Here is a 24,932-nt window from a genome sequence, read left to right on the forward strand (position 1 = left end):
TGTGCTGTGCTGTGCTGTGCTGTGCTGTGCTGTGCTGTGCTGTGCTGTGCTGTGCTGTGCTGTGCTGTGCTGTGCTGAATTCTGACAGCTATTGGTACTGCTGTCTTCTCAGTAGACATACCGGCTCCAGTATCAAGCATTTCGTCCCATCAGTCCCGCAGACCACAGAGGAATTATAGGCTTGGCAAAAATGATATCCATATATCCTTGCCACTTATACCGACTCCCTCCAACAAGGCCGAACACCAAGGCGATCTAACGACGACTGATGACAGATGCTCTTCAAAATGCGCTTGACATAGCGTGCAACTGGGGCTCCCACGATGCTAGAAGCTCTCATGTTCACAGCATGCCGTTCCTGACCTCGTCCTTTCTCTCCTCCCACAGCGTCTTGCCGGTGCAAGAGCATACAGTTTTGTCGTTGTCCCACATTCCAGCACTCCGCGCAATCACACCAACAACAGTGTTGTCGTCGTTCTCCAGCGGTTTGCCATCTGTCTCACCTTGGCGAGACACGACAAAAGCATGCCCTATAACCTCCCATACCTGGAATGGCCGGTCGAGGAATATGCTGCCCCGACCGCCTGGCCCAATTTCCACATTACCAAGCTCTCCTCTCACTTGGCTCTTCTGATCCGACTGACCGGCAAGGTCACCCTTCCAGACTGGCCCTGTTGAGGATGCGCCTTCCGCCAGGTTGCCATATTCGCGGATGGTGGCCCGATAGGTACCCGGCTCGACGCCGCGTATTGTCAGGTCCACAAGCGTCACCGTCTTGGACACCTCGACCATACGCGCGAGGCCTCTCACTTCTCTGTTCTTCTGATGGTCGGGCACCTGGTCTCGCTCCTCCTTGAGCTGGGCGTATGTCTCAAGTATGCTGACTGCCGAGCCTGGAAATGATGACAGGAGTGAAGCCAGGGGTCAGCCTATGCACCCAGCCACAACATGATTGTGCTATTGCCATTCCAAGGACCGCACACGGACGAGATAAGCTTTTTGTCGTATGGTTTGCAAACACCATATATGCATGGGTGATTTGGAGAGCATAAACAACACGTGATCATCCGGTGGGATGGCAACTCACTGTTTGATGTTCCCGACCCTCTCAGGATCGCATCCCTACCAGTCGCCTCGATCGTCGCGACAATAGCTGATGGTGGTGCTGTGATATCATGCCAACATCAGCAACGGATCAAGGGATGCGTTCACGCCAATCACCCGATGTTCCATGCCAACCCACCCCCCAAGACACATTGTAACCAGCGCATCGCGAGGATCAAAACGAAACACCGTGGCCTGTCGAGCCCTTACCTGTGCCTTCAACTCTGACCATCTGTTCCTTCAAATTTGCTTCAACCTTGGAAATGCCATCGACCTTGTAGAGCGAGTCTGAAACATCCTTGACGCAGCCTTCGCAGGTCATAGGCACCGCGAAAAGGGTCTGTTGGTCGCGGCACGTTTCATTAGCCACACTTGACCTCCTGGATGACCTTGTAGCGGCGCCTCTTGGTGAGATTATAGGCCTCCATTGTCCGGTATGGAGACCGTGCCCAGGTTGGACTTGAGACCCAGTGGGAGACATGACGAACCTCAAACTTCTGATCCACCGTCATTTTCGAGTTCCCCGATGCGCTGTGTTTTTGAGAGGAGTTTGTGGAAGGGTTGGCTGATTGTCGCCACTGGTGAGCGTAATATGCGCCTGCTGAGCCGAGGAGAGCAATGCCAGAGATACCGCGCAAGTAGCTGAGAGACTTGCTCATTTAAACTGCAGAGAGCAGATACAGCAGGAAGAGAAGGTGGAAAGAGACTATGCACTTAATAGGCTCATATCATGCCAGCCCACCTCCTCAGTTGTCATCGGTCCATTATGTGCTGCGTATTGCTTTGAAATCCCCCCAGGTCCGGGGCTCCGCCGCTCGGTGGGCTTTCAGGTGGGACCGACAGGACGGAACACCCCTGTCTCTCTGGCGAGTTCGGGCCATCCACCGATTAGATAAGCGTCCTTCCAATTTTTGGATCCGCAGCTCTGCTCTTGCTTGGCTTTCACGACAATTTAGCGAGCGATGCAATACTAGAGGCGACAGACGATACGTGGACGACCCGACCCGGCAGATCCAATTGAATCGGAGGTACTGTGCTGTATCCCAAATCGCCGGTGGATGAGGGGACGCAGCTCCTCGTAAACCTTCAACATGTCGCAGACAGTCGGTCTCGTGAGTCGATCCCCCCCCCCTTCCCACGTTGGCGAGCCGCAGACCACGGCGTTCGCGACGACCCTTCCCCGGCGGGATCTGTGACTGACGTTCCCGGCAGACCCGACTCGCCTACTCCCGAGTATGGCACAACATCTCCGCCTCGACGCCGCACCCGACCCTCAGCACGATCAAGTCGCCCCCGGAGGCCGTGACGCCGCCCTCGCTGGGCCGGCTGGCGTCGCGGATCGCGACCCTGCTGATGGGCAAGCACAAGCCCATCTTCGACCCCTCGACCGACTGCGGCGACTACGTGGTGGTGACCAACTGCGCGGCGCTGTACACGACGGGCAACAAGAAGTGGCGCAAGAGCTACTACCGGCACAACACGCGCCCCGGCTCCCTCCAGGAGGTCACCATGGACGTGCTCATGGAGAAGTTCGGCGGCAGCGAGGTCCTGCGCAAGGCCGTCAGCGGCATGCTGCCCAAGAACAGGCTGCGCAAGAAGAGGCTGGCGCGCCTCAAGGCCTTCGAGGGCGAGGCGCACCCGTACCACGAGAACCTGGCGCGGTTTGGAGGCAAGGTCGTCGGGAGCGAGGGCTGGGCGCAGGTGGCTGAGAAGATAAGAGAGGCTGGTGCTGCGAGGATATGAAAGTCTTGAAAAGGGGGGGAGGGGGGGGAGAACGAGGTGATGGGCGATCCTCGTGGAGAAGTCGTGGTCGGGCAAGAGTATATTGCTCGGATGTGTACCAAACATGTGCAAACTGAGAGGAATGAAACATATCAAGAACATCTACAAGTGCCTGTCTCTAGGTCAGAGAAGACTATGATGGTGCGTCTTGGGTGTTAGCCCGTCAATATTGGCCGACCCTGCGATTGTGTACAGGAAAGGCTCCAGGCACGCTTCTACTTGACGGCCGCAGAGATGCCGGCAGAGCGAGGAATCTTCGCATGTCCAAATTTCCAGCACAACTACGGTCGATGGACGGCTGCACCCTTACTGGGAATTTGTAGGTTTCTTTGCGGAATTGTGATAGATATCTCATTCGCAGCATTCCGGCCATGTTGGGCATCTAGAACGGTCGGCTTGCTGTCTAGAGCGTGTGGTACCCTGTGCTGCGAGAAAACCGGAATGCGGAAAGTGACACAGCCGCAGTGCAACGTCCCGTTGGAGACATGAACCTCAGGAGACGGCCGTGGTGGGTTCAAGGACGTGTAACCCTGCGCTGGGTGGAGATTGGATGTTATCAAGATCGAATGAGTATCGAATGAGGCTCGAGAAGGGACGTTGATGTAATTAGATTTTGTGCAATACTGAACGGGCACAGATCGTGAAAACAACACCAAAAGCATAAATGCGAGTATGCAAATGCAAATGCTATTCCAGGAGATGAGTTGAGCCATCTATGTACCCAAAATTAACCAGACCTGTCTTATGCAATGGATCCTTGAACAATGAACAACGGATTCTTGAGAATGGATATGTTGCCAGCAAAGCAAGCCTCATTGTACCAGTGATTTACCCAAATGGCTGTCTAATAGATTATATTGGTCTTCACAAATTCCAGTCCTCATAAATTCATCGAGACATAAATGTTCATACCCGGGGATTAGGATCGAGCAACCTCGCACTTGATAAGACCGTTGGGCCCAGATTGGGGCGCGTAGACCTCGGCGTCCTTGCCGGTGTTCTTGAGCCCCTTGTGCCAGCTCAGGTCTGCGAGGAAAAATCTTGTCAGTTCCTGCATTACCTTGAAATGCCAGGGAAGCGAATGACTTACCAATCTCGAAGTAGTGCTTGTTAGGCAGTGAGTAGCTGGTGAGTGTCGTCTCGGGCACGGCCTCGAGGATCTGCTCACACATCTTGTACATGGTGTTCTGGACGCTGGGGCTCTCGTCCTCGGCGAACGTCTTCATGGTGATAGCCCTGGCGGCTTCCCACGCGGCGTCGAACTTGGGCGTGGCCTCGCGCACCGCCTCGACGCCGGGGAAGGCCTTCCACGTCCAGCTGGAGTCGACGTCGGTCGAGAGGATGCGGTCCCACGTCTCGCCGAGCGTGGTGTACTCGTCGCGCACGAAGCCGTGGAAGGCGGACCCCGTGCTCTTCAGCACCGTCAGCCCGACGATGCCGCTCTTGAGGCTGATGCCGTCGGCCCGGGACACGGCGGCCTCGACGTTGCGGGTCTCCTGGCCGTCGCGGTAGAAGGAGTGCGGGTGGGGCTTCCCGTCGACGAGCATGCGTGTCCAGCGGTGCACGACAACTTTGATGTGTGCCGTGGTGATGTGCGAGTAGGTGTCCAGGAAGTGTTGGCCGAGGATGGAGGCGAATAGCTCAGGCGGGTTGACGGGGTGCTCTTTTGCCTTAATGTAGATGGTGTTCTTCATGGAATCTGTGGCCACGACGACGCTGTTATCGGCCTCTGTATATCTGAAAATGGGGTGTTAGTCTGCGGCAATCAGTCTGAGCACGGGAGGATGATTGACAGGTCTCTTACGATGTCTCAATCTGTCCTTCGAGCAGGCAGGTCACCGTCATCTCCGTGACAGTCTGGACTCCGGTTGCCTCGTCCCTGTGGACCTTGTAGACGCGGACATTGTCCTTCCCGTATCTGGCTGAAGCGAGTCTGGGCATTCTGTGAGATTTGCCGGGTTGAGAAGTGGCTCGTGATAAGAGAAAGAAAAGGGCAGGGCAGGGCAATGCAGGGCACGCAATGAGTAGTTGTATGCTCTCGAGTTCACCAGGTTGCTTATGCCACAGACTGGGAGAACGATCGTCACTCGGGATGACTACCGGGATGCTACACTCATACAAGTCTTCGCACAATGCTATTCTGAGTCAAGTTTGGGTTTGGCAGCGACAGCAAGAGACTTGTCAGAGAGCAGAGTGAGAAGCGAGTATTGGAGGTATTCAAGTGTTCAGAGTGGGTGAGAGGGGAGAGGTGGACTAAGTATTTATATATTGCCTGGAGCAGATGTTTCTCAGTAGTGGCCCAGACACAAGCGAATGACCAACTGACCAACCAACCAACCGAGAAAGCACCGACTATCAGCAGAATGGCCAGATGCATGCAATTACACTGCCGAGCCGGGGGCAGGCCTCACGACTAAAGGCGTCAAGACTCCCAGCTCCACGGTCCGGAGCCCCACAGCGGACGGTCGCCAGCGCCAGCGCCGGGCGGAAGCCGCCGAGGCGTGGGAAGCGTGGGGCTTTTGAGCTTTGGGGCTCTTCCTGATGAGCCGGTCCGTTCAACCTGTGCTGAATGACTTGTCACTTGGACCCATCGTGCCACGCTTCCGCGACGGCCATGTGCTTCGTCTTTCGCCTTCGCCGTTCTGTTTCTCTTTCTCGCCCTCTCTGTCTGCCGAAGGCGTACCATCTCCTGGTCGCACCAGGAGGGAGTCTAGGCCGTTGGGACAGTCTTCGTCTATCTCATTTGTCTTAGATCTTCCCGTTGACTAGGCCGGCCTTCTGCAACAGGGGTGGTTTTGGGGTCAGCTTCTCATGCTTGTTTCCTTGTCAGAACGACATTCAGTTACACGAGACAGGGCTAGGCACCCCATGGCATGTCAACTGTAGTTTGTAGATTGGCAGATTGCAGATCGCGGGGAGACAGCACGACGGAGGATGGACGTGGTCAGATGGATGTCAGCCTCAGATACCAGATGCTGCTGCATCGTACGACTATGCCCTGGGTCATGAGCGTGTCTGGTTGGCCCAAGATATGTAGGATATAACATGTGCAAGAAGCAATGACAAAGAGATCTTGCATGTTTCAAGTCTGCATCGGGCCATTTGGCAAGCAGGCATTGTAATGCAATAAATAGGTCTACAATAGAAGAGAGCAACCGTGAGAACCTGGCAGACGTCAAGGGCACGTAATGCAAGTTCGTGGCAATGAGTGAGTGAGGTCGGTGTGTCTTCCACCCGGAGAATCTAAGAAGCCATAGAGCCAGAGGCATGAGCCAAGTACTTCTTCACTGGAGTACCGGATCTCTTGCACGGTCCGTTGTATGCATGCATAGATTGTACTGCTCACATGCTCATATATGACTTGGCGAAAATAACATTTGTAGGAGGTTGAGTGGTGGTTGCGTGACGGAGCGCTTCGCCATAGAGACTCTAGAGTTGCTGCATGTAGGCCAAACCACCATCCAGCCAGCCAGCCAGCCTTCTTCCACCAGCTGGGAATGGTCTAGGTCGGTCCGTCCACCGGCAACAGGGGTTGCCTATCCCCTGGCCGCAGGGCATACATACTGTACCGCCGGGCGTACAGTACCGTACCTACCCCACCCCAAATGAGCCTGCCCAGGCTTGTCGGGCTGGCAGCTGTCAATGCTCCGCCCGTAGAGTAGTCTCCCACTGTCGCATTGGGAACAGTCGCCGGCCATCGACAACCAGCCATACTGGACTGCACACGACACTGCCCATCATATGTGCGACGATCTAGACCACTAGTTGGCCAATTGCTTCTGCGTCATCTACGAGGCTATCTGAGCAACGTTCCACCACATTTCCTGGTCTTCTATTGCTCAGTGCCCTCAACAATCAATCGTCTCCCCTCCTATCTCCCGCCCGCCGACACGAAACGAACCCGGGGACCGATCCAGCCCAACTCCAATACCAAACAAGCCACCCACAGAAATCCCGGAAACAATATAGTTTGTTGGATGGCATAGACGACCACGAATGCTGGGGCGACAGCGATCGCCCCCTGAGGAGGACGAATGGACGGGCCACCGACCATGCTGGGCTCGTCGGTGACGCCCACCCAGACCCCGACTCAGAAGGAGAAGCCCTTCAGTCCGCAATCGTCGAGCACCATCTCCGGTCCCCGACCCAGTCTTGACCTTAACGATGGCGGAAACCTCCAGCTCCCTTCTGCTGCCAACGGCCCTGCGTCGGTGCGGAACATGTCCACTTCGGCCGTCAGCTTCGGCCCCAGGGGCTCCAGCCTTAACCCTTCCTCCATGGCTGGTCCCGGCAGCTTCAGCTCCGATTTGAGGAGCCAGATGGGGCAGTCACGCGCAGGCTCAAGAATGGACGTCTACAACAACCTGGGGACGCTGGACGAGGCGGGCGACAGCCCAGCGAAGGACAAGCTCCTTACCGATCTGCGCGACGATCTCGCCAGGGAGAACAAGATCAAGGAGGGCAGCGAGAACATGCTGGAGGCCTTGAATAACAAAAAGCCAAAACAGGTCAAAGAGCAGAAGGCAAAGGTCGAAGCCGAGCTGAACGCCTCCTATGCTCGCATCAGGAACCTCAAGCTGCGCATCGAGGAGCTCCAGCAGGCCAAGGCGGCTCCTACCACACCCATCCGAGCCCCTGAGGAGTTCTTCCCTCCCAGAGGGATACGTTCGCCTCAAAGCGCATCGAGGAGTGGCGCTGGTTCGGACATCGAAGAAACCATGGACCCTACATACCAGCTTGGCGAGCTCCTACAAGCCCTAGAGGCAACTGGCCTGACGCCCGAGTATTACGTGGCCAAGGCCAACAGCCTTGTCGACCTCTTCAAGCAGTATCCGATGTTGAAGTATGACCTGGTCTGGTCTATCTTTGGCCTCAGGGTGCAAATGATGCTCGTCAGTGACAGCCGGGAGGTCGTTGCTGCAGGCTACCGGATGACCCGTTATGCCATGTCAGACAGGATCTCTCTTAAGAAGATTCGCACCCTCAACACTGATTACATAGTTATCTCGTAAGTGACCCAAGGAACACAACCAAAAGCTTATAGAGACTGATGTTCTGTAGGTCCTTGATCAAAGACAGAAAGGCCGACCTGGAGAGGGAGCAAGCATTAAAGTTTGTACGGGCCTTCTTGGACATCAAAGACGGTATTCGGGAGCTGTCAAGGGCTGTCGTCAGAACAGTTGTCTCTATTGCAGAACATAATGAGGATAGACTGCGGCCGATATGTCTGGAGACACTGGCTGAAATCCTTGTTCGAGATCCCCAACTGGCTCTTGCCTCTGGTGCCATGGGCATTCTATGCGATGCCTTGACAGAAGGCTCTTACAAGGCCCCACAGAGTCTGATCTCAGCATTTCTGTTCCTGCTGGATAGTCCTCAGAGGCGCAAGTATCTGCGACCAGGCTACGATGTGGAGGTGATATTCAACGTCTTCACCGATGTCTTCATAACCAACGAAACCATCCTGAAACACAATTCCAGGGCGATTTCTTCGGCGCTGAAGACATGGTCGGGTCTCATGTACCTGTCCATGTACAATTCCAGAGCGATCAGGTCGCTAATATCAAGCTTGGTGATTCCCAACCCGCAAGCTAGGGACACCGTCATCGACCTTCTCTACTCGTTGCTGCGGATCAAATCCCCAGCATGGGCAACACCTTTCTTGGCCGGCAGAAGGCTTACAACCTACGGGAGGGTCACAGCGATGAATACCACGGCACCTAAAGGCACACAGGCTTATATCGAGGACGATGGGGGAGAACAGAATTTCGTGGATCACTACACTGCGCTGCTTCTGGCTTCACTGATCAGGTCGGATCTTGTACCGACCCTTCTTAATCTCGCCCGAGATGCGGAAGATGAGACGCTGAAGCGCAAGTCGACATTACTGTTAGGTGAGGTCTTGAGGCTCTCAAGCCGTTTACTGCCTCCGTCATGGAGCAGCGAGCTGCAGTTCCTACCGGGACTGTTCTCAGCTGCCGTCCGTTTCAATGAGAAGTCGCACTTCGTCGCCACGAGTCTGGTTTATCAGATCAGCAGTGTCAGTCGTACGCTCTACCGGTCTTCCCCGTCTGTTTTCACTGCTGCCGGGCTCGCGTCACATCAGATTTCAAATCCAGGGTTAGAAGAAGAGCAGACCAGAGCTGCTCCCGTTGTTAGCGTCGACGAAGGCACCTTTCGGCAGTTGCTGGTGGACTCTTACGTATTAAGCAGCAGCAACTACCTCAAGTGGAATTGGGACATCATACTCAAGGTCATCGAGGGGCCTTTGACAATCAACAAGAGGGTGGAAGACGCCATCAAAGCATCCAAATGGATGAAGAGAGTGATGGGGTTTTACCGGCCATTCAAGTACCGATTCTCAGACATGAAGAACACACGAAATACGCAAAAGTATGTACGGGCCGGTTGCGCTCTGATGCAGGCTCTTCTCCAAACTCCACAGGGCAGGGCCTACCTGGTCGACAATAAGGTCCTGAGACAGCTCGCTGAATGCCTGGCTCAATGTGATCCTGTGAGTATTCCAGAAACCAAGCCTTTACAGTGACTGATTCCATTGCAGAAAAGTGGCTTGACAGCTCGTGTACCCCTCTTCTCCAGAGACAGACTTATGGACACGCTTAGTGGAGGGTACGTTGCTATGCTTGGTGTTTTAACCGCGGACATCAGAGGCTTGGAGATGATGAATCGGTGGAGGATGTTCAACATGATATTCTCCATCCTTGACGGCCAGCGGCGCCCCGATCTGATCAAGATGATGCTCTCGCATTTTGACTACAATATTCAACACCATCCTCAGGTCCTACTCCAGAAGGCTATGACCAGCAATACCAAAGAGATCCGGATGTATGCCACCAACATCCTCGGGAAGCATGCCAACGATCCCAAGGCCAACCTGACTGGCGATATGAAGTGGGCCATCAGGGCTCTTGTGACACAGCTCTACGACCCGGAAGTTGAAGTCAGCGCTACCGCGATCAAAACACTCGAGAAGGCATGCAATACCAGGAACTATCTGGAAATGATCGTTGAGTGCAAACCGGGCCTGGATCACCTTGGGGAAATCGGTGCTCCCTTGCTTCTACGATTCTTATCCACGTCAATTGGCTATCATTACTTGGACGGCCTGGACTACATCAGTAACGAAATGGATGACTGGTTCCTTGGTCGTAACGACACCTACGTCAACACCGTCGAGGCCAGTCTTGCTCGCGCCTTTGCTGATGGTCAGGATGAGCCCGCGAATCGCCTGAGCTTGCTTGGTGAGGAACCAGACACGGAGGCGGATCCGCACGTTCCGCCACACTTCTACCGCGAACTCACACGCACCGAGGAGGGTTGCAGGTTGCTGCAAGACAAAGGTCACTTCGCTGAGTTTGCGTCTACGATTAAAGAGCATGGACTTGAAGCTGACGACGCTGAGATAATGATCAAGGTCAAAGGTTGCATGTGGGCTGTGGGCAATGTGGGATCCATGGAACGTGGCGCGCCGTTTCTCGAAAGCTGCGATGTGGTCCCACACATCGTACGCATCGCCGAGGACCACGAGGTCATGAGCATGCGAGGGACCGCGTTCTTTGTTATTGGCTTGATATCAAGGTCTGTCCATGGGCTCGAGATGCTGTCAGAGCTAGGTTGGGACGCAAACACAAATTCATTAGGGAACTCTACCGGGTTCTGCGTCCCCAGCGACTTGTCGAAGTTTTTCTCTCTGCAGCCCTGGCAGCATGAGACGGCCGGCGCCATAGTCTTGCCCGAGACGCAGAGAACTGAAAAGAGCGCAAAACCGCCGGTCTTGCCATCTCGGCCACGGTCAGACTCGTTGATGGAGGTCATGGGCCCGCCCACATCCGAATACGGGTACGCGAACACTGGCGCTTTCGATGACGACGAGCACATAGAACTGGACCCAGACCCACTCAACCACAAGATACTCGAGCTCTTCATCGACCTCAGCAACACAGTACGCTTTGGGAAGGCCCGGACCGAGCTCGTGCAGCTCAAGGAGCAGAAGAAACCACCGGGGTTCTCCGACGCGCGACTGTTCCGGCGCGTTGTGGCTCTCATGGAGATGCATCACTACAGATTGAATGCACGCCGCATGCTTGAACTGTTCGAGCGCAGCGTGCTACGGCAGGTCGTCTTTGACGAAGATGGTGAGAGCGAGGAGCTAGACGATCCTACTGGGCTGCCGGCTCAGGAGTCGGACACCGGCACTCCGGCGAGGGACAACGAAGAAGATGCCGAGGCGGGCGGCTTGGACTCTGAAGCTGAATAGGCGCACATGAATTCCAAGGGGCAGCAGTGACTCGGCTGAGTTGGAGCCCCCAGGCCACTTCTGCTACCAACGCAAAAGGTTTGGTGGCCCCATTGAGTTCACAGCAAAAGGACAAAATGCGGAGAGACAGTCGGGGAGGAGGCAGCGATGTTTGACATTTTGTACAATACTTGGGCCCGAGGTTACGGTTCTGCATCTGGTGCGATTGGCTGGCAAGCCCGCGGGCCTGAAAACGGAGAGGCGGAAGGCGTTTGAATACCCCATATCTGGACTGTACCACTACCACCATACTTGATTTGGGCTCATCTTCTAGGGCCAGGAGGAGCGTGCGAATCAAGGGAAAACGTTTGGCGTGATTTGGGGCTGTGTGTCTTTGTTTTTCTTGTTGGTCTGTTTCGTGCAAGCATAGAAAGGGGGTTGAGGGAGCATTTAGGAGTATGGCAGCAAACAGGGTAGACTCAGCAAAGGCAGGGAAATCTTATTTGGGGCTGCACGGCTGGCTCCCTGACACCAGACCATGAACTTCCCCTCCCCGTTTGAACGAGATGCTAAGTTTGTGACGCCTATCACCCTCAAGCGCTGCGTCCTTGAAGTCACGACTCGACACATTATGATGGGGCGATTACGTGATGGACTCCAGGATCCTAGGTTTCTGTCTTGGCCACGGCCTACTATCTTCGCCCCGCCTTCGGTGTGACTGGGAAGCAGAGTATCGCATGACATCGACGTCCAACCAGTCAAAGTTTTCTCGCTCTCCTCAGGCGCCTTTTCAGAACCTCGCTGCCCGCCAAGATGGCCCAGGGCCGACTGCTGGTCATCGCCGGCTCCGACTGCTCCGGAGGAGCGTAAGTCCTCGCACCACCCCAAACCCGGAGCTCATCCGCATCCGCATCCGCATCCGGGGCCGGCCAGCCAAGGCTCACATTTCACACGCAATTTCTAGCGGCCTCGAGGCAGACCAGAAGGTCATCGCCGCTCATGGCTGCTACGCCATGACGGCCACCACTGCCCTGACGGCCCAGAACACCCTCGGCGTCTACGACATCCACCAGGTGCCGCCCGCGTTCCTGAGGAGGCAGATCGACGCCTGCTTCGATGACATCGGAGTAGACGTCGTCAAGACCGGTGTGTGTGACACCACATGAACCTTTCAACAGAGGAAACTGTTCTTGACCCCGTTGCTAATATGTGACCCCGGCGCCCCAAAAGGCATGCTCGCCTCGACAGAGACGATACGGGCCGTCGCCGAGGCGCTCGAGGGCCGCGACTTCGGCAGGCTGGTCATCGACCCCGTCATGGTCGCCACCACGGGCGCCGAGCTGCTGCCCTCCGAGGCGCTGCGCGCTCTGCGCGAGCGCCTGTTCCCGCGCGCCATCATCGTCACGCCCAACATCCCCGAGGCGCGCCTGCTGCTGGCCGACGCGGGCCACGCGCCCGTCGAGCTGGACGGCGTCGCGGACCTCGAGGCCGTGGCGCGCGCTCTGCACTCGCTCGGGTCCGAGTGGGTGCTCGTCAAGGGCGGGCACTGCCCGCTCAGGAGGGACTACGCCGTCGCCAAGACGGACGCGGAGAGGGAGATTGTGGTCGATGTGCTGTGCGGGAGGGAAGGGTGCGTCAGGATAGAGACGGACTTTCAGACGAGCCGGAACACGCATGGCACGGGTTGCTCTCTGGCTTGTGAGATCTTATCTTCTTCCTTCGAGCTACACGGATAACTACGAAAGGACGCTGACTGGGTCGGTCTACAGCTGCGATTGCATCCAACCTTGCCAAAGGCATACCGGTCCCGCAGGCCGTCAAGGCTGCGTGTAGGTATATCCAGTCTGGCATTCAGACTGCGCCTGGCTTAGGCAGTGGCAATGGCCCCCTTAACCACTTCCACTCGACCTACTCGCTGCCATTCTCCCCGTGAGTGCCAAGTTCCCAACTCGTTTGGACGACATGCTGACCAAGTACCAGAGGCCGCTTTGTTGAATGGATGCTGGACCGCCCGGATGTGGCCCCTGTCTGGCATCAATTCATAAACCACCCGTTCGTTATGGCGATGGGGAATGGAACGCTGCCCCTGGAGTCCTTCAAAGGCTATCTTATTCAGGATTACCTTTACTTGGTTAGGGCTTTCTGCACTCTGTGGATACGCACAAGAAGCTGACTCGACACACAGATACAGTTTGCTCGCGCAAACGCCCTTGCAGGCTACAAGGCTAAGAATATGAGGGACATCTCTGCCGTGCGTCAATTCTAATCCCGATGACCGTTGCAGCGCTAATGAGTCGAGCAGGCCGCCGCCATCGTTGGGCACATAGACAGGGAGACAGCCCTGCACTTGACATATTGCGAGGGCTTTGGTGTCTCTCGGGATGAGATGGAGGCGACCGAGGAGAAACAAGCTTGCACGGCCTACACCAGGTATGTCGCGTCCGGCTCTTTTATGTAGTCAAAAGAGATTCTCTAACCGTGGTCCTACTTACCCAAGATACGTCTTGGACATCGGACAATCCCAAGACTGGCTGGGTCTGCAAATCGCACTCGCCCCATGCCTCCTGGGCTACGGCGCCCTGGCAAAAATGCTACATGGAGACTCAAAGTCTGTCAGGCAAGGAAACCACTACTGGAACTGGATCGAGAACTATGTTGCGGATGATTACGTGCAAGCTGTGAAGACGGGTTCAGGTGAGTCAGCCCTCCTGTGACAGCTCTCCCTGTGACAGCTCTCCCTGTGGGAGAAGAAGACGAAGCGATGTCTAACCTGTGTGCGTGCTTCGTGTGAAGAACTCCTCGAGAGGAACGCCGTTCTACAGTCACCTTCTCGTATCGAAGAACTAGTCAAGATATTCGTTCATGCTACCAAGGTGAGTTTGTTTTATGACAGATCGACATCACGCTTGATCCGAAGCCAACGTCGTTGCTAATTTGTGTAAAAGATGGAAATTGGCTTCTGGGAGATGTTCCCACACAGTCAAGACTAGGTAGGTATGTTCGAGCGATCATGTAGATCGATCGATGTCGTACATACATGGACATAAATTTAGAGCACCCGAAGGCAACCTTGAGCCCTCGGCGGAATACCCGAACAATCTTCCCCACTCCACGAGAAAAATATTCTCGGTGGCACAAAGTTCATACAAGGAAACCAATACAGTATCACGAACTGGCTGCTCTGACGAACCCTGACGGCTCGAGATCCGAAGCTATGCGATGTGACATGAAGAGATGGGGAAGGTAGCCTGCTTCCAGGGAAACACGCTGTGCTCCTATATCCAACTGCGAGTCTGCATCCTGCTTGCCCATGTTCCTTGTTGTCGTACCACTCCTCGACCTGGCCTGGGCTGTTGGTCTTGTTGGTGTTCTCTACTACGAAAACATCTTTGTCTATCAAATCCAGGTCACACGCGCATCTCAAGGGAGATTCGACGCTCGTGGCGTGGCCTCCGTGCTTTTTCCTTTCTCATGTATGTCTCCGAGCGTCTCAGTCCAGTGACAAAAAGCATCGTGGCAGCGTGTTGTGGGCGTTGCCGGGACCCACACAGTTAGTTCTCTTGGCCCTCTACTCCTCTCTACGGCTCGCTGTAGGCTTTCAAGGGCAACACGGGTCTAATGATGATCTTCCTCATTGTTGACAGGCATCACGTCGTCATTGGAAGGAGATATGGCCCACTTATACAAGGCGGGGCTCTATGGTTCTCGCTAACGTTACATGAGATCAATATAAACGTGAGTTTCGATCAGGCGATTCCACACTTAGTGTGCAGTTTGCAAGGGGATGGGAACGCTGCCTAATCCACGGGAGCTCACTTGTCAAGTCGGCTGTGTCCACTTGTGGCACAACGTCGTGAAGTATGTCGGCCGGAAGTCAGACTAGGGGCGGCTCTGGTCCCTGGAGTGGTTCCCATACTTGGTAATTCTGTCCGTTCCTATCATGTACGTTGATATTGTCGACGGACAGGCTGTGAAAGAGATCAGCTCGCGCCTCAACGCTCAAGGCCTTCCTTGTGCTACACGCCAGATCTACACTGGAAGCCCCGATTACGCCGAGTTCTATTTTCCATGCGGTCCTTCCTTTGATTCAACAGGGTTCCATGCCATCTCAAACTCCAAGTGTTAGCTTCCGAAGAAACTGCGAACAAGCCGTCAACAGGTAGACGCTATGCCGCTGTGAACCAGCCGAGGAGAGCCCTATTGAGGCGTCTCAAGACCTCTGTTGAACGACAGAGGCAGGGGTCGCTGGCGCCAGCGTAGCTGACAGGCAGCCTAAAGCGTTGGCTGAAGTTTGGGCTGACTCGACTGCCCTACTTGTGGACTTCATACAAGGCGCGCTGTTTTGTTGCCAAGTATAGAAGCACAAAAGAACCTTTCACGAAGAAAAAAAAACTCATGGCGGGTTAGAGGCGTTGCGGCTATGCAGGGCTTGCGATGAACCTCGAAATGCCTCCTGAGAGCGCTAGCAACACGAGACTGCCCTGAAGTAGGAGCTCTAATTCGAGACGGGCGCCTGCCTCAGGTCGCTGTCGGCGAGATCGGCCAAACATTGGGCTCAAAACAAAGGGCTGTCTTAAGGAGGAGTTTCGGCCGAATATGATGACAGCTTTCTAACGCGCGTAGCCCTGAGAATATGATGGGACGGAACCTGCGTACGAGTGTTCGCGACCACGGTGAGCATCCTGCTTAGCCTCAGGGAGCTGCCAAACCAGCTTTAGTGTAGTGGCACGGCAGAGGCAGAGCGAGGCGCCAGCGCTCTCTGTCTCTCGAGAAAGATCGACAGAGTTCAACGGCTGCTTCAAGGGCGCGACGTAGGGTGGAGTGTATGCTTGAATTACTTTCGCCAGCTGTCAGATCTATACGCGCGCCAGAATCAGGTCATTTTAAGTTCGTGATAATCTACGTAGCGGCTTCGCCTCTTGTCAGGCGAAAGCTGCTCGGGAGCCCCTGTCGGCCGGGGACGAACTCCCCCAGTGGGGCCGTGAGATGTGCCGGGCGACCATCACCAGTCTGAGATGGGCAAGGTGTCCTCCCCGAGGTGAAGTGAGCCGGCCTGGGGCATCAAGACGGCGGCCAGGAACGCTCAAAAGCGGTCGACGGTCTGCGCGGACTCTCTCACGTAGGTTCAGTGACGGTTCTGCGTTGGGCAGACGTTGGCCCTGCCTCAACGCCGACAACTCTGCCACGAGTTGCTGTCCCGGGTGGTGAGAGACGGCTTGAAATGCTATATCAAGTGTCACGATGGACCTGGTGCTCCCGAGAACGCGCCGCTGAAAACGCAAGGCCAACCCGCCAGGAGCGCCGGTCGAGGACAGTCTCGTGGGGGGGCTTTCTGCCCAAGATCTACCGCCAACGCCTGCTAGGCGACATTGTTTCAAGCTGAACTACGGCTTGGCTCGTTGCGAAGCTCTACTGTCACCGACGGTAGAACAACTCTAGGGCGTCTTTCCGAGCCAAGGTCAGAACGGCCTCCGGCTCACCCAGGGACACCGGGCTCCACCAGCACAACTTCACTACACAATTCGTGCGGCTAACTTGTTCCCGCGCAAGGCCTGCACAACTCCCCTGGTTGCCTCCCGAGACGAGCAAAAGAGGCTCCCAGGCCCCGGATGGGGCCTTCAGGCAGGGACTTGTTCACCCCAACTTTCGTCGCTCGCAAGGTTACGTTCCATCGAGCATCCGCCAAACGCATCACTGACAGGAGGCCCGTCCACGAACCATTCTTCAGTCAAAGAGCTAAACTTGACACCCAGCCTCGCTCTCTCTTTCCAGCACCCCGTGAATTTTAGATGGCAGCGGCCTCTGGTGCCGAAGCCGTCGAAAGCCTAAGCGCAAGCTAGCGGGAGGGCAAGTACTCTGTACGTCGGCCATGTTACGAGGCTTTGCTGGACACAAAAGGACAAGCGTCAGGAGCAACGCACGTATGCCGCGAGTCTCAAGACGGACCAAACACATGACTGTTCGCGCAATGACTGTCCATAAGGGGCTCAAGCGGGTCAGTGTCCTGCCAGAGTTCTCCTTTGGGATACTGGCAGGACACTCATGAACTCATCACGAGGGGACACAAGCCTATCCGAATTACAAAAGATGGAACCGGGCGGGTCTTCGACTGCGCTAGGCAAAGCGTCAAGATTAGGTTCGATCTGCTTCCAAAAACATGTCGTCGCAGCGCAATGTCCACGTCGGTATTGGGGCTAGATCCGGGCGCAGGCCCCGCTAGAGCAGCGTCCTCGACACCTGCTCAGTGCTTCTTGCTTCAGTGGGGGTAATTGTGCGAGCAACACATGGGCAAGGGGGGAATTGCATCTTTCCGCTATGCCGAGAGTCCCGTCACTGACCCTTACGTGTCCCCGCCGGGGGACTCTGGTAGATTCAGCTCTTGGAGTTTGACATCAGACCGTCGAAGGGGCGGTCTACCCGCTTTCTGCACCGTCCATACTGTAAAATGGAGCGGTGGCCGCGGAAGCTTGCTGTAGACTCGGCAGATGACCCCGTGGGCCGAGGACCAAAAGCCTGAGTGGTATGGTCAAGACGACCGTCCCTTCTCTTCCCTTCGACGGCTCCTATTAGCAGTGAAGCCTTCAGCCCTGCCCTAATTAGGACCAAAGTCTAAGTTGACGGGAGCGATGTGATGGTTCGAAGATCTGGCGTGGTGCTGGTAGTCAAGCTTGCCACAAGGTTAAGCTGTCGTGCGAAGTGAAATGGGGGCTAGCAACCTGTCAAGATTCAACAGATGAGACCTTGTACACCATAGGGAAGAGACAGCCCAGATTCCTTCGGGGCAAGCTCGGCGCGCTTGGCCGGCTGGGCCTGCCCTCGAGTGGACAGAGAGCAGATATCCCCTCTGCCTCTCCACCTCTGACCATCCGCTCGCACCCTCCAATGCGTAATGTAACTGCGCGTGGGGCCAGCAATATGAGCTCCCGCGGCGCAAACGTCCCTCTAACCGAGGATCGACTTCCAGGAAGCGCCTAGCCACGCAATGTCCAAAGCACAGAACGGATCCAGCGTCCTGCGACCCAGATTTTAGCAAAACCTTAAAAACACCACTGCTTCTCTTTGGCCGAGCCACCTGCGAGCGGATGATGGCAGAGTGGACCTCGGATGCATGAATTATTCAGCCCGGAGCGCGAAGAGGCACGGGTTTCCAACAGGGCGCAGCCCGATGTCGATCCAGGAATGATAATGCCACACTGGAACGCCGCACCCGCATGGGTGGCCCGGCTCGTTGTCTCGCAGGTCCTGCCCGTTCTCACGAAATGAAGTGAGTTGTTCCCGGCAAAAATGTACATCATCCTCGAAACGGACAACCAATGAGGCTGGGTCTCAGGCCAAGTCGTGACGTACATGGCTTGATCAGAATGTTGTGGGACGGATGCGAGGACAAAGAGGCCGGCGATACAGGGACGTTCGTAGCCAGCACTGTGTGATTACTGAATTGTTACAGCTCGATGGGGGACAACAAGTCGCCGCCGGAAGGGGAAACCTCGCTCGGCCTCAATCCGGATGAACGCTTGATCTGGCATGTGGTATGCTCTTCCTGTTAGCTTGCTCGAGGCTTGTAGGTCCCAAAATGAGCATGGCACGGACGCCAGCGCGCTAGTCGCGTAGCCAGGCTCACAGGTCCAGACACAGGAAAGATCTACCAGAGCACGCACGGAGAGCGCAGTCATAGCTCGTTCTAAGCGGAGATCCTCAAGCCGAGAGATTAACACATGGGTTCAGGCCCAAGATGCCGTCCTGGGAATTTGTAAGGCGGTCGCTCTGGCCAGGAATCAGTATTAGGAACGGGCTGTGCATCTCCGCGCTCCTTGTACTCGACAATCTAGCTTGGCAAGTTGCCTCCCTTCTCTTCTGATGCCGATGAGAACTGAACATTGAGGCATGCATAGTCCCTGGAGGCATGAAACGCCATGTCAGCGTTGACAACTTTTGCCAGAGTTGTGCCGTCATGAGCTCACGAGATTTCACTTCTGCCGCGATCGCCCCGCCTGTCTACCGTGGAAGGTTCACCCATTTCAAGCGTCAATGCTCGGCAGCAAACTGCTGCTTGCCTAGGACAGCCCTCACCAGCCGACTAAGGGCAGGTTTTGTCATCTCTCCTACTATTCTGCAAACCTGAAATTCCGAGTGAGTGGGCATCATCGCAGGAAACCTCAGCCAGCGCCCCGTAGTCTGGTCCGGGCCAAAACCACTTCACAATCCCTTCTTCAACTCGGTCGCGGGAACCAAAAAAGCGCGATGATCTCGCCCTGTCCGGCTGGCCACAGGCTAGTCGTCCCCGTCGGGACCGGGAGTAGGGCGTCGGCTGGAGACTTCTTCACCAGGTCTGGCTCCAGATGCTAGCGGAGCTTCAGCCATCGGTGACTCTTGATCAGTTGACGGTGTTAGGCCTCGCTGAATGCGGTCTGCCTGGAACCAGCTCTGACTTGTCGAGGCTTCTGGGATCCCAAAGACGGCATTGACATGTCTAGGGCCAATGCCCTCGGCAGCTTCGATGAGCACGCAACCCCATGTCGGCGATGAAAGATGCGTTCTCGAACACACCTCTCTGTACCGCTCTCTTACCAAGTAAGCCGGAAGTGGAAGCCCGTTCAGAAGTGATCTGTGACGTTGCTGTCCGCGGTGATGCCTGAGCACTGCCTCAGGAGGCTGATGATCTCAGGTTTTTCTGAGCGCGAAGTTCGGATGTTTGAGAAGATGCCGCTATCACCGGCGCAGTATAACGCCAGGAGTTGGAAAGCTATTCCCGTCTTCGAGTGGGCATCTCCATGGATCTTTTTGCCAGAGCTGCCGCGGGAGCTGGTTTCACAAGGCCTTCGATGAGTAAACATGTAGAATGCGCCACCGAAGCATGGGAGGAATTCGCACAAGTTACGTTGTCAAAGACTGTAGAGACAGGATACACCCCGATGAACATCGCAAAGAACGGTACTGCGAGACTACTTACCAAACTAGCGCGCTCTCATAGGCACGCGAGCCAGCTCGGTCCAGCAATCTGGCAGATCGATGAGTGACCTTTCCCAGGTCTCCTTGCTTCATCTCGCCAAAGCAAAGACGACCCAATGACGGAAGAACACCGAGTGCACAATACGAGGAAGACAATCAACGAACCAAACCCACACCCACTATGCATTGTCTGCCACATAGAAAGCAGACCCAATGGCTACAGCGCTGCGAAGGTGCAGAGCAGGTTGAGCTTGCAGACCACAAGACGTAGACACGGTCCATAGTAGAACTTGGATCCTATCCGAGTAGACCCAGCACAAAGGACCCCTCGTAATGCATTGTGGAAAGTGCTTCGTTCGAGAGTGAACCTCTGTCAAATGCAAACAACTGCCATAGGGTCATTGGGCATTTCTGGTTGTCATTCATCAGCGCGTGAGGACTGAGGGCACATAGTCGGAGTTTTGGCTTACGGTGATAGGAGGCTGTACTCGAGAGAGCCGCAAAGCTTGGTCGACGACATTAGGTGTGTCTATCACAATCATCTTGGTCTCATATCGATTTGGGCAACAACTGGCTGGCCGCCGGCAACTTCACGGCGCGGATGAGCAGAGCCGAACCATTTGCCGTTCGGTGCATCATTGATCAGCGGGGGTCCGTACTGCAGTCATCTTGGTTCTCATTGGCGCGGCGTACGACAGTGACAAATGCAAATTGGCACACGAATTGCAGGCGCTTTTCAAAGTGCAAGAATTGAGCTGCTACTGCCTTTTCTTCGCAAGATGCGCTCCAATGCAGAGCCGCGACCGGGGTATCTGCGTGGTCATCAGGCAGAAAGATTGACTATCCCAGCTCTGTGCCTCCAGGGTTGAACCGGACCGAGTCCACCCTTGCTGACGCTGTTGTTGTACAAAATTACTCTGGAGTCACGTGTGTGCGTGGTGATGCGTTGTGCTGCTGTAGTGTTCAAACGTGGTTCGGGGTATATGAGTTGGTCTCAAATCTGAGGCTATTCCTGCCTGGTGATAATTCAGAAAGCTTGGCTTGGGAATCGGCCGTCAGACGCCAACCTCTCTCTTGCTGTCCCGAGTCCCGACCCCAAAGGTGGTCTGTTCGGTACCAAAGCCGCGGGAATGACTAGCCATAGTAGACTAGGCCGCCGCGTCGATTTGAGAAGGATGATCGTGTTGTAGTGCGGGGGAGTGCGGCACATTTGAAGAGGCTGAGGGCTTTATTGGCAGATCCACCTGGGAAAGAAACCAATGCAAGCCAGGAAATCCCAGGTGTATGGGAGGGCTGCTAAAACTCTCAAGATCTTAACCCTGTGCAAATCATTCAGAGGGGGCTTGCCTACTGCCTGATCAGACTTAGTTGCTGCTTAGCTTCAACTCGTGGAGGCGCACTGTGTGCATTGTAGCTGACATGGTACACGAGTTACTTGCTGAGAGCCTGGGCCGACCGATCGTATACATGCTTGCCGATTGCCCACTATGTACGCGACAGCCAGGACAGCAGAAGGAACATGAGCTCAATCATGGTACCCTGCCATGTGCGTCCGCTCGTGTCTCCCCTGGAACGCAGTTGTTGGTTGAAAAGCTGTGTCCTCAGTACCGGCGGTACGGTCGACTTCCGAAGGCTGCAACTGATCGGACGTCGTTTTGCGTTCACCGCAAAGATGGGCCCCAGAATCACTGCCGGTGATCATGGAAAACACCCACCCCGTGACATAGCCCAGTCCAGCCCATGTCCTGCATCCTTTCGTGTTTGGGGGTGACGATGCTTGCCTGCATGAGATGCCATGGTCCTGCACAATTCCGCACGGCTAAAGAGAAGGACACATTAGGCAGCTCAGAAGGGCCACGTCGAATTTCAGCTGTTCCAGCAGGAATTACCAACTGGGCGGGAGTTGTGTTGGTCAAGGGTCTGTGCCACAATCCTTGCAAAGTATAATTGATAGCCCAAAGCCTCGGCTCGGTGTGCGCTTATGGATGACCAAGTTCTTATCGCGACGTGTGGCGGATGCTGCAGACGGGGATGCCATCCCCGCTTCTGAAGGAGGACTGACTGAACATCACGGTGTGAGGCGTGCAGCGTGCCGAATGAGCACGGCTGTCACCTGGACAGGCATGTGATAGGATCATTGTCTTGCGCAGGACATTTTCCGAGGTATCTTGCGAGTTACAATCGTTTGACCATCGAGTCTCATGGAGAGCTGGGTGACAAGATGCACTCGCGTGGCCCTTGATCAGCTCGCTGGCAATGGTGTGTTGCGGTGTGGCGCACAGAGACCAATGCCGTCGTTATCCTTTCTTTTCGCGCCAGCGAGCTGTATGCCCCAGAACTGTGTGATCTGGAGCAATTTTCTGGAAATTCGGTTCCAGATCCTAGTCTCGCGCCAGCCATGGGTTAAAATTGGAACTAGACTAATCAGGGATGGCCCAATAGCCTCCGTCGGAGTATGGGCGAACCGCGTGGGCTCGAGATGGATGCTTCATCAGGATCGATTTTCGATGCGACTGATACTGGGAACCTGGCATGCAAAGGCATGGGCCTGAAATTGCGCAATGAGAGAGTTGCGCCAGAGACGGTGTCATCTGCTGGTCCGTATGACCACAGGCCGGGCTTAGTATTGGCTGGCATAGCAACCTGCGTCAGATCCATGCAGTTTTGCCCGAGGTGAACAAACGAGGACCGCTTCTCACTCGCCAGTCGGGGCCAGGGGCGGACGCGGACGAGGAGGAAGACCGCGGGAAGGAAACGTGGTCAAGGAGAAGACGGAGGTGAGGTGGGTTGGCCCTCCATTGCATTGTACTGTACAGTACGTGTATGCACCCAAAGAGCGTAGTGCAGTGCAAGTGAGATGTGACGGGCCAAGGTCTGCAGGTGGTGCGGTAGAGTCGGTGCTCTGCTTTGGTCGAGGCCTCAGTCGCTTTCCCTCCGGCTGAGCGGTCAGACTACACCTTTCGTGTGCGGTGGCACCTCGCAACGGGGCCCCTCGCCAATCAGTGAGCGGCCTGGCCGAATTGGCTTCCGCGCCGCCATTGTCAGACATCGTCAATCCGCGCTGCTCCTGGCTGCTCAGACAAAGTACCGCAATCGGTGATTGTGAGGCGAGTGAGAGGGTAGACAATAGAGGCGCATTGTTCCCCGAGACGATTCTCTTCCACGTTCTCTCTTGGTTACATGGTGACACCGACACCCAGACGGCTCGTCAGGCCGAGCGCTAACTCCATGTTATGCACCGCACCGCATGTACCGCATGGAGGCCAGGCTAGCAAGGGAGACCTTCTGCACATCAGTGGGTAACGCCACGTGAGCTCCCTTTGGCGGTTGCAGGCGTCGGGATACACAGCGTGATGTCCGCCTGATTCCTCTGGAGGTGCTTTCCCAGTGCCCGCTTAGCCAGTCTATGTGACTTGTGGCTCTGTCAAAGCTCCTGCGGCGGGTTCGATTTGGGTCCTCGCACAAGAGGCGGGAACGTCCGGGTAGGGCACATCCGCCCCTCACAGAATTGTGACTGTTGACTGCCTCGACACGCACGGACGTGTTCTCAAGCCTGCAACCTGCAAGAGCGGCGTGCTCCCGTACGTACATAGTACGCAGTACCACAGTACACATGATTTGGATACGACATGCTGCACGGAAGGTCCACAGTGAACGGGGTGCTCAGGCGGTCCCGGGCCCGCTCGCGAGAATGTCGACAATAAGATTGGCGTAGGTACAGGAGCAGAGGCGGAAGGCTCGGAATAGGCCACTGTCGGCACGAGATTCCCGTTATTGTGGTCCCAATGGGGCCACCAACAGCAAGGAGGAGGAGGAGAAGGAGGAGGCGAATCCCTCGTCCTTCTGGCGGTTCTGGCAATTCGCGGCCCAGTGACGGCAACTCGTGCAGCGGCTGTGCTTCAGGACTTCGGGAGGACGTTGCAGCGTACGCCAACGGTTTGCTGGCCAGGGACATTGCCCATTTCGGGATGTCGCCACCCCTCTTGCCCGACTCCTGTCGAGTGTGCCCACGATGTTGCAAGAAATAGGCGAGTTGGCGTCTAGAAGATGGACCGATGCCAGGGCAAAGTTTAGCCTGGCATAGCATTCGCATAGCACAGATGGAGCATGGCATGGCATCGCGTTAGCAGATACGCTTTTTTAGTCGAACCCGACAGTCTGGGTCGGCGAGAGATCTGACAACGGCCCTACTGCGCAAAGGCTTCCTTGACGCCGCTCACCAGGTTCTTTAGGGTGCTGGCTAATTTAGTGGGAGACGGCACCGGCAGTCCAGGAACAGCCCGCTCGCCCAGGTGGGTTGGGTTGGGTTCCATGCCTTGCTTGAGGCTACTGCCACAGGGAAGCATCGGGAGGACTAGGCTCTAGCAAGCAGTCTTGAGTCACGTTTTGCTGAGACAATACAGCCAGCCAGCCAGCCAGCCAGCCAGCCGGACAAACAGATGTTGTTTCTTTTTGTCGTTGTGATCTTGATGGCCCTGACTCGCCCTGCTGGTCGGACGATCAGAGAGGAGCTCATGATTGACGGCCGATTGATTGATTGATTGATCATCGAACATGGATTGTTGGAATGCGCCAAAAGCTTGGCGGTGATCAGGCAAGGGACACAGGGAAGAAAATGAAAAAGAAACAACCCAGAGAAAAAAAGTAAAGAAAAGACGAAATGACCAGTCATTAACTGTCGACCATCGCAGTATCTGACACAGTCTCAATCAATTGATGTATATCGGTCCCGAGTGCGCGCAGAAAACATCTCTTGGTCATGTTCATCAGTGTACCTCATGCGTACCTTGCCGACCGTACGTATCTGATGGCGCGTGCCCTCCTAGCTGGCCCAAGAAGA

At 55.5% G+C, this 24,932-nt stretch overlaps 5 protein-coding genes across 5 annotated transcripts; 3 read left to right on the forward strand and 2 right to left on the reverse strand.

Annotated features, from left to right (window-relative positions):
• Positions 1 to 342: 342 nt before the first annotated feature.
• J7T55_009494 (uncharacterized protein) lies at positions 343 to 1,616 on the reverse strand (the record flags this gene model as incomplete). Its single annotated transcript, XM_053132558.1, has 4 exons — positions 343 to 893; positions 1,088 to 1,165; positions 1,315 to 1,444; positions 1,494 to 1,616. The coding sequence occupies 4 exons, from the start codon at positions 1,614 to 1,616 to the stop codon at positions 343 to 345; spliced, it is 882 nt and encodes a 293-aa protein (XP_052989327.1).
• A 579-nt stretch (positions 1,617 to 2,195) lies between these two features.
• Positions 2,196 to 2,847, forward strand: J7T55_009495 (mitochondrial 54s ribosomal protein 23; the record flags this gene model as incomplete). Its single annotated transcript, XM_053132559.1, has 2 exons — positions 2,196 to 2,216; positions 2,317 to 2,847. The coding sequence occupies 2 exons, from the start codon at positions 2,196 to 2,198 to the stop codon at positions 2,845 to 2,847; spliced, it is 552 nt and encodes a 183-aa protein (XP_052989328.1).
• A 958-nt stretch (positions 2,848 to 3,805) lies between these two features.
• J7T55_009496 (uncharacterized protein) lies at positions 3,806 to 4,827 on the reverse strand (the record flags this gene model as incomplete). The annotated part of the gene is made up of 3 exons (XM_053132560.1): positions 3,806 to 3,912; positions 3,977 to 4,623; positions 4,691 to 4,827. The coding sequence occupies 3 exons, from the start codon at positions 4,825 to 4,827 to the stop codon at positions 3,806 to 3,808; spliced, it is 891 nt and encodes a 296-aa protein (XP_052989329.1).
• A 2,111-nt stretch (positions 4,828 to 6,938) lies between these two features.
• Positions 6,939 to 11,164, forward strand: J7T55_009497 (uncharacterized protein; the record flags this gene model as incomplete). Its single annotated transcript, XM_053132561.1, has 3 exons — positions 6,939 to 7,894; positions 7,948 to 9,400; positions 9,449 to 11,164. 3 exons carry the CDS (start codon positions 6,939 to 6,941, stop codon positions 11,162 to 11,164), a joined length of 4,125 nt encoding a protein of 1,374 aa, XP_052989330.1.
• Positions 11,165 to 11,956: 792 nt separating this feature from the next.
• Positions 11,957 to 14,133, forward strand: J7T55_009498 (uncharacterized protein; the record flags this gene model as incomplete). Its single annotated transcript, XM_053132563.1, has 10 exons — positions 11,957 to 12,009; positions 12,108 to 12,289; positions 12,374 to 12,841; positions 12,913 to 13,072; positions 13,124 to 13,274; positions 13,335 to 13,394; positions 13,446 to 13,573; positions 13,641 to 13,837; positions 13,937 to 14,016; positions 14,089 to 14,133. The coding sequence occupies 10 exons, from the start codon at positions 11,957 to 11,959 to the stop codon at positions 14,131 to 14,133; spliced, it is 1,524 nt and encodes a 507-aa protein (XP_052989331.1).
• Positions 14,134 to 24,932: the final 10,799 nt, after the last annotated feature.

This window comes from Diaporthe amygdali, assembly GCF_026229845.1.
Source record: "Diaporthe amygdali strain CAA958 chromosome Unknown NODE_32_length_550834_cov_65_698784, whole genome shotgun sequence".
Lineage (NCBI taxonomy): Eukaryota > Fungi > Ascomycota > Sordariomycetes > Diaporthales > Diaporthaceae > Diaporthe > Diaporthe amygdali.